The 12034-nt window shown below is 39.3% G+C and overlaps 1 protein-coding gene across 9 annotated transcripts in view; it reads left to right on the top strand.

Moving 5' to 3' along the window:
- epb41l3b (erythrocyte membrane protein band 4.1-like 3b) overlaps positions 1-12034 on the top strand; it is a 54200-nt gene that overhangs the window by 24715 nt on the left and 17451 nt on the right. For 6 of the 9 annotated variants that reach the window (XM_072668646.1, XM_072668647.1, XM_072668645.1 and 3 more), the window contains exons 4-13: positions 3133-3240; positions 3343-3385; positions 3522-3597; positions 4761-4979; positions 5693-5780; positions 7970-8014; positions 9343-9495; positions 9687-9784; positions 10098-10273; positions 11409-11590. In XM_072668646.1, the coding sequence (XP_072524747.1) occupies positions 3133-3240; positions 3343-3385; positions 3522-3597; positions 4761-4979; positions 5693-5780; positions 7970-8014; positions 9343-9495; positions 9687-9784; positions 10098-10273; positions 11409-11590 (1188 nt within the window). The remainder of the gene's footprint in view (positions 1-3132; positions 3241-3342; positions 3386-3521; positions 3598-4760; positions 4980-5692; positions 5781-7969; positions 8015-9342; positions 9496-9686; positions 9785-10097; positions 10274-11408; positions 11591-12034) is intronic. The other 3 variants (XM_072668640.1, XM_072668643.1, XM_072668642.1) reach the window with 3 other exon arrangements.

The following is a 12034-nucleotide window of genomic DNA, read 5'->3' as shown; positions in this document are numbered from 1 at the left end:
CCTCTTGATAGCCTGTCCCAGCTCACTTTAAAGCTTTTTGAAGTTCTTTTCCTGGAAAAACGAGGCTGTGGTGCAGTCGGGGTTAAAAGGCAGCACTGCTTAACGCAGAGCTCCTCAGTGCCAGGGTGGATTTCAGCTGGAGATTACGGAGTGATTGTGAGACTTTAGGAATTAGTGTTTTGGCTCTGGGAAGATGTCTGATACTTATTATTGTGGTGTGTGTATTATGTTTATTGTAGAACGGAGGTTTTAGCTGTTGATCTGACTGAAAGAGTGGTCAAACAGACCTGTTTTAAATTAATTATGAAATGCTTACTGTGCTTACTGTTTCTCCTTAGCAGACAATGTGCCAGCATGGCACTTAGAGAATTAGAAAGTTATTTTAAGGTAGCTACTTGTGTTTCAAAATTTTAAATTTTTGCTTGCAAATACAAACAAAATCGTCACATTTTACATTCCTGTTCAAAAATAAAAACATTTCCACTGTGGCCCGGGGGGCAAGTTTGCAGTGTGTATGAGAGGGCACAATTGGGCTGTGCTCTTTCCAGGGGGGTAGATGGTGCTCCTTCCCCTCATTGCTCTTAAAGCGATGTTGGCTGGCACAGGCGTCTGTTAGCTGGTGTGGTGAAGCATGTCTACTGCCCGCAATGCCACATTGGTGGCAGTTCGAAAGTGGCGGTGGCTGGCTTTGGCTTTGAGGAGACATGTTAAGTCCTTACTCTCCTAGTGTTGGGTGGGTTTATTTTTGCAGTCCCAAAATAGGAGGAAAGCCAATTATTACTTATACAAACCAACAAGTCACTGACCTCAAGTGACCTTAAGCACCCGTGCACATGCTTTCTAGATAAGCAATATACAGTACCTTGCGTTGTGCTGAAAACATACTGGGGAACACCTGATGAACACTCATGATTTGCCATTATTGTTATTATTATTACTGATAATAAATTGGCTTATATAATCTTTGATAATAAACATTCTGTGATTGGAAATAGATGCATTGCAGACTTCTTTGATGTCAGTATTATAAATAGTATCATAAATTGTGTGTATTATATATTATACAGCCCCAGTCCATCGAAATTTGTTCTCTCTTGTAGAAAAGCACTGCATTGTTTCCCAGCCTGGATGCATGCAAGTAGCCTAATCTAAAATCCAAACCAGCTGAGTCTTTGTTTGGAGTCCCACTGTTTTTGTCCTCTGTAAAGCTCTGGTATCCCAAATTCTAGTTGGCAGTTTTGTGCACAATCAGCTACATTGTCCCAATTTCATGATTAGTGTTCTGTCCATGAGCATTGCTTATTGGATTGCAGCTAGTGCTTTTATCTTGGTTACTTTGATGCTGCTCAGTCCAAAGAATATGAAATGCAAGAAATCCTAGCAGTGGGGCAGAGCAGGTCACAAGCTAACACTTGGTAAAATGCTCCACGTCAATCTAAAGGTCATCATGCCTAATGTTGAGCGTCAGCTAAGAGGGTATTGAGCCTCCAGCATTGGGATGTGGAGCAGAAGTGATGGGGCTTCATCCAGTACATTTTTAGAATGCGTTGGAGAGACATTTGTGATCCAGAACTCCTTATCCAACGTCAGTACCTGACCTTACTGATGCTCTTGTGGCTGAATGCACTCACATTCTCACCGCAATGTTAACATGTAGTGTAAATCCTTCCCCAAAGAGAAGAGATGGTTACTTTACCAAACAGGGGACCAACTTCTTGCAATATCCTTGATTTTAAAAGGAACATTGGATGAGTGTTCCCAAACTTTTGATCGTAGATTATTTTTTATTTATGTGTTTAGGTTGGAAAGCCCATTAGGATCAACAACTTAGGTATATTTTATTGTATGTAATGTAATGTAATTCTATGTGGGAGGTTGTAACATTTGCAGTTAATTTTTTTTTTTCTGAACATGGTCAGAATTGTGTATCAACAATGATTGCATTTCCATGTGTATCAGACATGTTCAGGTTGTGTCCCGCTCTTCCATTCTACACGTTTGCACTTTTTCTATGGTGCTTGGAAAAAATACGAGCTAGGAAAGTTCACTAGCTTGACTCCACACTTCCCAACATGGAGAGTGTTTGACTGTAGGGTCTTATGCCTGGCTGTTCATTCCAGTTGTGAGCAAGCTCAGCAGTGCAGCAGATTATTTTGATGGGACATGGTGTTGCTCTAAGGGTAGCAGTTCTTGTCAGATTAGGCCTTCAACAATTTGACCTGTGAGGCACACAAACACAAACCGCTGTGTGTGTGTTTGAGTGGAATGATGTTAAGTGGACTGGATTGGACTGGACTGGAAGGTAGTTGGACCCTAAGCCAGATGCGTATGACTTTGTAGGCACAATGGAGCACATGCTCCACTAAAAAGCACATGCTTAGAAAAATAATAGGAAGACATTGAGCTTTGTTCTAGAGAACTAGAAGAATAAGCAGTTTGATGCAGTAAGAGTTTTTTTTTAAACACTAATGCAGGGGTCACCAGTCTTCTCCACAAAGGGTCGATGTGGCTGCTAGTTTTCTTTCCAGTCAGGCAAGATCACACCTTAAATAACTTCTGGGTTGTCTCCCAAATGTCAACTTTACAGGAGAATGAAAAAACCTCAACTTCCAATGGAAGTCAATGTAAAGATTTTATTGCAAGTAATTTCGAAGCATTTCTGTTTTTTCCATTTATCATTTTAACACAATGTAAGGAACAGTGGCAAGAAGTAAAAACAACAAAATAGAAATATAAGATTTTTGTGGGACAACATCAAAGTGCTGCCGCTTGATTAGAATTAAAACCTGCAACCAGGCCTGGCCTTTTGCAGATAAGATTATTGAGCCCTGCATTAAATCATATCAAGCAGTCATGTTTGTGTCTAATTTGCAGGTCCAAAAGCACTGCCGTACCATACCATGCTACCATTTTTACCATTTAAATGTAATTTGTAAGGGATTTGACTGGCCGATTTGGGTCATGATATTCTCAGAATTACCACAGATAGCCTGGATTGGAAGGTCATGTCTAGATATTCTGAATTGTTCTGATTCACTTTTTAATGCAGCAAAATAGAGACAGTCTTTCAAAATACATTTTCATTGTCATCACATGTACCCTTATGCTCTCTGTTCTGTATTATTTCATCAGCAGAAGAAAGTCAAAGGCCAGGTCCTTTTCGATAAAGTATGTGACCACCTCAATCTTCTAGAGAAGGACTACTTCGGCCTCACATACCGTGATGCAGAAAACCAGAAGGTAAAAGTTCCAGGCTTTAGTCATTATCACTTCTTTTAACTTGTGAATCTTATGCCTGATTAGATCTTAAATTTACATCGTACATTTGTGTTTTTTTCACAGAACTGGTTGGACCCTGCCAAGGAACTGAAGAAACAAATCAGAAGTATGTTCTACAGATGATTTGCTGAGAACAACATAAAGATCAACTGTTTATTGTATCTCCTACTGTCTTAGTTAAGTTCCAGTAAACCTGCACAATGCTATAGACAGTAATTGCGGTGTGTTCCTATGTTTGTTAGCTGGCCCCTGGACCTTTGGCTTTAACGTGAAGTTCTATCCTCCTGACCCAGCACAGCTCTCTGAGGATATCACTAGGTAAGGTTCAGTAAACAGTTACAGTTACAGTTTTTTTTTTTTTTTTTTAATGGTTAGTGTTAACTGGTTTTCCAGTGGTTATCTAAAATAGCCGGTGCTAGCATCAGGGTTAACAAAATACTTCCAAAGAACAGTGCCAAAGCAAACTTTGATCAACTGTTTAGCAAGATTTGCAGAGATGGAAACATGTCCTACATGCATTCCCATCTAAAAACGAATCGCTCTGCAATAACCACTGGATTTGCTGACAATTCAATGGTATAGGTAAAATCCCACTAAAAGGTTTGTGAACCCTTTACCTTTTTGTGTTTTGTATTTCTGCACAAATTTGACCAGAAATGTGATTAGATCTTTATTTAATCACTGAAATGAAAGAGAACCCAATTAAACAAATGAGACAAAACATTTGAAAAATGAAAATAATCCAACATTTAAAAATCTTTGTTGGGGAAAATCAATACAAAACTCTAGGATGTTCATTTAAAAGGGTTGTTAAATTCGAAAAGCGTTTCAATCAAGAGGATGTCAATCAGGTCTGAGTTTAGCAGGGCTTTCCATTTTTAAGAACATAAACTTGAGTCTTGACCACACAGGTTTATGAAAATCTGCAAAGAAGTGGTTAAAGGTAAAGGTAAAGGTGCACGTATTTGTCACTGTACAGTGTACAGCGAAATGTAGAGCAGAGAGGGTAAAGGGCCGTGCTCAAGGGCCCAACAGTGGCAGCTTGCCGAGCCCGGGAATCGAACCCACAACCCTGTTATCGATATCCCGGCGCTCTAACCGCTGAGCCACCACTGCCCATCTGGAATGGTCAGTTAAAGCCCAGACCTTATACCAATACAATGTTTTGGAAGGACATAACTTTCCTGAGTTGAAGCAGTTTTTCGAACATGCTCTTTTTTTCTCTCTCTCTCTCTCTCTTTTTTTTTTTTTAAATTAAATATTTTCGATCTGATGACATTTTACATTTATGCGGAAATTGAGATGGTGGATATTCATGTAAGGACCATGGAGTCAAGCTAATGTAGTTGAATCTAAATAAAGCAGCAACATCATTAACATCATTCAGTTTTGTAGACTTGGTTGGGGTCACTTTGTTTAGTTATAGAATGGTCAAAGCAAAGCAAGATAGAATCATAAATGCGTTTTCTTTTTTCTGTCAGGTACTACCTGTGTCAGCAGCTGAGAGATGATGTGGTGTCCGGCCGTTTGCCGTGCTCTTTTGCCACTCACACTCTCCTGGGTTCCTACATCGCTCAGTCTGAGGTGGGAGACTATGACCCAGAGGAGCTGGGCAGTGACTACATCAGTGACCTCCGTTTCGCCCCCAACCAGACCAAAGAACTGGAGGAGAAAGTCATGGACCTGCATCGCAACCACAGGTAAGTGAACAAGAACGTCATCAACTGCATGATTTAATTTTTTTTTATTAAGTTAATTCAAATGATATTCAATGAAGTAGACACTGTTGGGCCAAAAAATGTTTATTTTTTATTGTTGTAACAGTCTGTATTCTATATGCAATCTGTCTAAAAGAAATAAAAACTGCATTCACCCCATAACAGTAGATCCAGTAGATCTATCCCAGTCCTTTGTGATTGTTCTAACCACAGAGCATTTCACAAAGCCAGCACGTGAGGTCTGTGCTTTGTGTGTGTTCGGCTGAAAGAATAAGTGCCTCATTCATTTATCGATGAATGGATAAGTGCAACCGAATGTCCGATTACACTAAGCCACACTGAGGTTTTCACTGCGTCCCTGTCTATCTACAGTCCACTTCTTTGTTCTGGAAGGAGTCTATAGTGTCTCCAACACAAGTGAAGACTGTGTGTGCGTAAGTGTGCAGGAGCTTGACACTGTTAGTTTGTGCATGCACATCAAAGTCTTACAGGCTCAAGTCTTATACGACTGTTTCTGGTTAGGGTTCTTAAACTTTTTGCTAGAGATCAAATACATCTTACTGGTCCTAAAAATATCGAGAATGTTGTTGATGACCTTCTTGAGTTTCTGATGTGTTCTTGAGCACAGCTCTCATTCAGGGTTTTATTGTATACTGTCTTTCTCATGCTTTCTTTCTCGCTCTGCTTTTCTTCAGAGGAATGACTCCTGCTGAGGCTGAGATGCAGTTCTTGGAAAACGCTAAGAAGCTCTCCATGTATGGTGTAGATCTGCATCATGCCAAGGTGTGTGAATGTGTAGTGTATGTACAAGTAAGGGTGGAGGACAGGACCGAAATAAAACATCTTTGTGAATACATGTTTACAATACATACATGTTTACAGCAGCAAAACACCAGTGCAATGTTAAAAAAATGCACAAATACTTAAAGAAATTAATAAAATGAGATCATACGTAAAAATAGCCAATTAGATGTCAGTCCATTACAGTATGCAGTGAATAAACATGGCTTAAGATTGTTTACAGGCTCCCTATAATTGGTCTAAATCAGTCTTCATTATGCATGAAGTATTTCAATGTTCTACAAGTACTGGTTATGCTTTGAAGACGCTCAGAAAAACGTACGACAGATTGTCATCATAGCGATAATAATAGCATCATAACGCCTAAAAATGGTAAAAGTAAGGCATTGCAATGATTGATTCTGACTGGGTGTGAGATCAGATAGTCTGTTTACACAGACAGTTAATCCATTTTTATCAGTCTGTTCACTGATGTCTCATCAGCTATAGTTTAAATAAATGATTCCACATATCAATCAGATCTGGTCAACATAAAAAAAAAAGCAGACCGGAAAAAATAAAGTATGCAGTCTGCTGTTAAAAGTGTTGTGTTGCACCATGTTGACCAAACGTGCTTAATGAGCTTACTCATGAGTGTACTAAAGAAGCATGCTGACAGTGTGCTAAATGATGTTTCCAATAAGCGTGTTGAGTGTGCGGGCCCTCACGCTGGACACTGCAGAACTATAACTAACTAGGCTGCTGTGCTGGTGCTGCCCTCGCCCACTGCTGACGTGCTGTTGCTTCACTCTGTATAAGAGCAAAAAGAAGGTTTTGCTGAGGCTGACAGGCACTGATAAGTGTTGCCAGTTTATTAGCTACAGTAATTGCCCACTTTAACATGGGCACATAGTCGGTATACAGTTACAGTGATTGTTGGACATTTAATAACAGCAAAGGTGAACATAATTTATTGTGTGCATATGAAGAACAAGTAAATTAAGTAATAGGTTTTGTCTAGGTCTGGGCTGAACAGCGTAGCAGGCAGCTATAAAGCAAATCCTTGTCTAACTGTGGGGTATATAGCTGTGGGATAATGGGCTAAAATCATTTTTTTTTTTTTTTTTCTTCTTCTTTTAGAATTTGTTTTTCAAATCAAATTCTCACATTTAGAAGTGATTTTTACTCACTTCCACTTTTTAAATTACAGACTTAACATATTAGTTGTTTAATTTTATCTTTATGCCAGTAAAACTGTTTTAGTAGCTTTGAAAAAAATTTATATATATAATATACTTTATATATATTTATTTTTTTATATTTAATATATATACTTTATATACTACATACATACATACATACATACACACACATACCACACACACACACTTAAGTATAAAGTATTGTTAGTAGTATCATTAGTTTACAGAATCACTCGTTACACTATCATCAGTGGTGACCTATGATATTGATAGCCCTAATACTGCTTTGCATGTATCAAGACTGAAGTGATTTCATTGCAGAATATTAAAAACACTGGTAGCCAAAATACTGAGATCAGTCAAGTTTATTTACTAAAATAAATTACAAGAAATGCCTTGCCTCATCTTACCTAATTTAGATCAACTTCTATGTGTACATAATGCAATGTTATTGTTTCTGTTATGCAAAAACCTTGCATCTCCAGTTTTGCTGTTGACATCATTTATATTTCTTTTACATCATTTTAACCTTTTTGAATTTGGCAGTTCTTTATATTGTGCCAAAATTACATGACCAATAGAAATGCCCCAAATTTTTCACAAGGCTTTTTTCCTTCCCCTGTAAAAATGCCATTTTGAAGATGCAATGTTTTTGCATAACAATTTAAACATAATGTGTAATATAATATAATATAATATAATATAATATATAGGCTACTGTCAAGTTCTAGAGGGGGACAGTTTAAAGTTAGTTTAATTTTAAGTGAAGCTATGTTAAAATGTGACTGGAAGAATAGCTGTATCTCTCCTTGCATCCTCTCCTTTATGTAAATACATGTCCTCATTCCACCCTGCTCTGGGCTCCGGCCAATCTGCGCATCTCTCTCCCTCTCCCTCTCCCTCCCCCTCCCCCTCTCCCTCCCTCTCTCCCTCTCTCCCTCCCTCTCTCTGCCTTTTTTTCTTTTCTTTTTTGCCTCATCAATGACGTAGTTGGTAGGGAGGCTCTTTGAGTGCTTAGCAGCAGCTAAGGAAGAGGTAAGGTGCTGTGCTGTTGCTGTAATGCTGTGCTGTTGCTGTACTTGGTGTGTGTATGTGTTTTTAAGCATGTGTGTTTGTGTGTCTGTATGAAGTGATGTTAATGTACTTGACTATTCAGATACATGTGGACATTTAGTGTAAAGTGCATTTGACATTGTGAATGACTCCCTCTTGCACCTGCAGTGGTTCTTTACTGTAATTGTCTGTCTCTTTGTGTGTGTGTGTGTGTGTGTGTTCTCTGCATCAGTGAAATATTGAGTAGTAGAGAGGCTCATTTACTACATGCTGCATTGCAGTGCTGTGCTTGGCTTTCATCACACTCCTTTTGTGAGCTTAGCTTCCATTCATTACTGCAAATGCCTGAATTTCTTTATAATGCCTATGTGAAGGTGTTGTAAGCTCACTTAAGACCATCATAAGTGGGATCACTTTGACATTATGGAGTTGACTGGGTACTTATGAAACTCTTAGTAGGGTATTGTCCAAGTCTAATCTCCTCATTCCTCTTTATTTCTGCAGTTTTATATAGGAGAATGCAAAGGTACCAAGGGTTAAATCATGCGGCTAGATGACCTTCCCAGTTATCGATCATCTTATCAGTTTATTATCTGAGATGTTCCCTATATCAAATTGTTCCTATATATGTTCCTGACCATATATCAAATTGATTTTTGGAACAAGGAGATGGAAAGGGGGCTTGCTCAGCCCGCTCCATGCATCCGCCTGGTATTGCAGTAACTCTTTATTTGATTCGAGATCAATGCTGTCTTTCTGTCTCTGTCTGTCTCTGTCTCTTTCTGTCTGTCACGGTCACACAAAAACCTTATCCTCCTTTTTGTCATTTTTAATTTTTGACGTAATGTTAATCTGGCAGTTGTTCTTTACATTGTGAAATTTCATGATGAGTGGGCCAATAGAAGAGCTCCAACATTACCTTTTTTTTTTTTACAATGGCTTCCATTGAAAGTTGAATTTTTTTCCAAAATGGCCAAAAAAACATTTTGGAGATGCAAGGTTTTTGCATGATGTGTGTGTGTGTGGGGGGGTGTATATATACCCCTGTATTGCTTTCCTATTAGATTTGATACGTCACTGAGCTACTGTGTATACTGCAGCACCTCATCTGTCTGACTCCATCTCTTTTTGTACCTCCATCTCCTTTTCTCCCTCTCTCCTTGTCCTACTTTGTCTTACACAGGACACAGGAAGTGAGAAAGAGAGGTTATTTGGCCCTCTCTATTACGTTATTTGTTTAACTCTCTCGTTGTTGTGCTGACTGTTTCACTGACTCCTTTATCTCACCCTGTCTCTCTCTCACTGTGCAGGACTCGGAGGGTGTGGAGATTATGTTAGGAGTGTGTGCCAGTGGCCTCCTGATCTACAGAGACCGTCTGCGCATCAATCGCTTCGCCTGGCCTAAAATCCTCAAAATCTCCTACAAGAGGAACAACTTCTACATTAAGATCCGCCCTGGAGAGGTAAGGGGAAGAGTGATGCCCACCTCTGTTTTAACTGCCACTAGAAATCTCCTAGTAATATTTGTGAAAGAAATATATATTTTATAGATAATTGCATTGTAGTTGTGTGGTAGTTTAATGTGCACTGATGCTTTTCTGATTTTGAATTTGCATTTTCGTCTTTCTGAATCTGCATTTGTTCTATCTTCTAGCTTGAGCAGTTTGACAGCACAATCGGTTTCAAACTTCCCAATCACAAAGCATCCAAGAGACTGTGGAAAGTTTGTGTAGAACACCACGCCTTTTTCAGGTAAGCTCAAACTCAAAGTAAGGAGTTTCTGAGCTGTGACTGTTGAATACTGGATAGCAGCTGGAAGTACTTATTATACAAAAAGCTTAAGGTATTGGTTTTATCATCTTTATTCATTTGTTACCTGAATGTAGTGTTTTCTGCTGAAGCACCCTTCAGCTCTAACTCTGCTTCAAGCATGACACTGCCTCCAGCTCCTACCATCTTTTACTGAACATAACCCCCGGTGCTCTTTTAAACACTGACCACATGTGACTTAGTCAAGGTTCAGCTTATATAGTTTGATTTCTGATTGACTGTACCTCTTTCACAGGTTGGTGTCTCCCGAGGCTCCTCCTAAGAGGTTTATGTCTCTGGGCTCCAAGTTTCGCTACAGCGGCCGTACGCAGGCACAGACACGTCGGGCCAGCTCCCAGATCTCCCGGCCCGCACCACAGTTCCAGCGCTCCTCCAGCAAACGACACACCACCTCCCGCAGTCTGGACGGAGGTGTGTAAAACCACCCTGTTTTCTTTTTTGTTTTTGTGGGGTTTTCAGGGGGTCTTATACATAAACACTTGGACTTTTGTGGGTGGTCATTTTTTTCAGTGTTTTATGCCCTGCAGGGTGACCTGGAATCCTTGCTTCAGTTTCACGATGAACCATATGTGGCTAATGGATTCAGTATTGGCACATTTCTTTTTGATTCCCTAACAGAAATTATCAATAGCAGCTCACAGGAGTTTGCTAGATTTTTGAGGGAATCAAAATATTAGATACATGTTTTGATTTAAAAGCTATTGTGATACTTTATACATACTGTATTACATATTGTTTGTCTGAGAAATATGTTGACTATGTTTGTCTCTATTGAGCATTTTACTCTTTTGTGTTACTGGTCTTCAGTAAAAGATATAACTGCTGTTGAATACTAAAATTGTCGCAGTAGGGCCAGCTTCCAAATGCAGCTTCTTAACAGCCTCTGTAAAAGGAGATTTCCAGGCTGATATAAAGGCAACCAAGCAATCACTAATGGCATGCTGTTCCTTTGCACATATAGTTCTCTCTCTCTATGGCTGATGCATTAATGTTTTGCTAACATTAAGTACACAAGTTTGGCCCAAATTTGTAACAGTTTGATGAATTACTACTAATCTGTACTGTTACATTAAGACTTTTCTCCTTCGTCTGTGGGCATACTAGCCAATAATGTCATTTAGTACTTGGTGTCTTCCAGAGGGGGAAGACTCATTACTTTATTGGTGTAGTTTGTCATTGTGCCATTTTATTAATTCTGTGGAAATCATATCCTAGCCATTTTTGACTTGTGGAGAAGTCACCTATATCTAGAACCCGAGATCTGGCATGCAACCCTCACCAGTGGTAACAGTCTCAATTGCCAGGCACAGTTATAAATAGAGCCGCAAGTATGTAGTCAGCCTTGCCATCAAGTCTAAAGGATCATTTTTCAATACAAGCCGGTCAGAATTATTTGCGAAAGATATAAGCACAGAATAATGACAAAGCAGGATTTACTTTCCTGTTTATCTGAGAAAAGAACCTGCAAGCAGTCAGATATTTACATTCCTCATGAAGTGGAACAGTGTTCACCTATAGATCCTAAACACACACTGCTTTCTTCCAGCACCAGCCATGGCCAACAATGATAACCTGATGAAGAACTCTAAACCTGTTACCACTGGTACTCTCATCACAACGGTAACGCCAGAGAAAAAGGCTGAGGAAGAGAAAGCTGCAGAAGAAGAAAACACTACTGCTCCTACTGCAGAAACATCCGAACCAGCAGCTCCCACTCCTGTTGTCAAGGTAAGAATGCTGGATTGTCCCAAATTGTTGAGTCACAATTTGTTGATTTCTTATTGTGAGTCGGGAACAGTGAATCTCACCGTGTCACTGCAAAATAAACACCAGCCAATTTCATCCTTGTTGTACAAACCCAAATAAAGCAAAAGAGTGTCTGCACCAGGTTTTAAATCGAAGCTTGACTTAACATGACAAAATTCACCACACACCCTACTGTAGCAGAGCAAAGATGACTGTAGCCCATCAAAATGCTTAGGTGATGCTGAGATACTGCACTGAAATATCTGCTTTTTTTTTGTTAGTTTTTTTGTTGTTGTTGTTTTGTTTTACTGAATTCTAATCGAGATCATAGTTAATCCCATGTCTTTTTAAGGGTTGTTTCAGCCTTGACTAATATGTACATGAAAAATTCAGGTTACCAACATCGACCCATATCAAGCCGTTGAG

Source organism: Salminus brasiliensis, chromosome 23 (assembly GCF_030463535.1).
Source record: "Salminus brasiliensis chromosome 23, fSalBra1.hap2, whole genome shotgun sequence".
NCBI lineage: Eukaryota > Metazoa > Chordata > Actinopteri > Characiformes > Bryconidae > Salminus > Salminus brasiliensis.
This window is presented reverse-complemented; position numbering and strand designations above follow the sequence as displayed.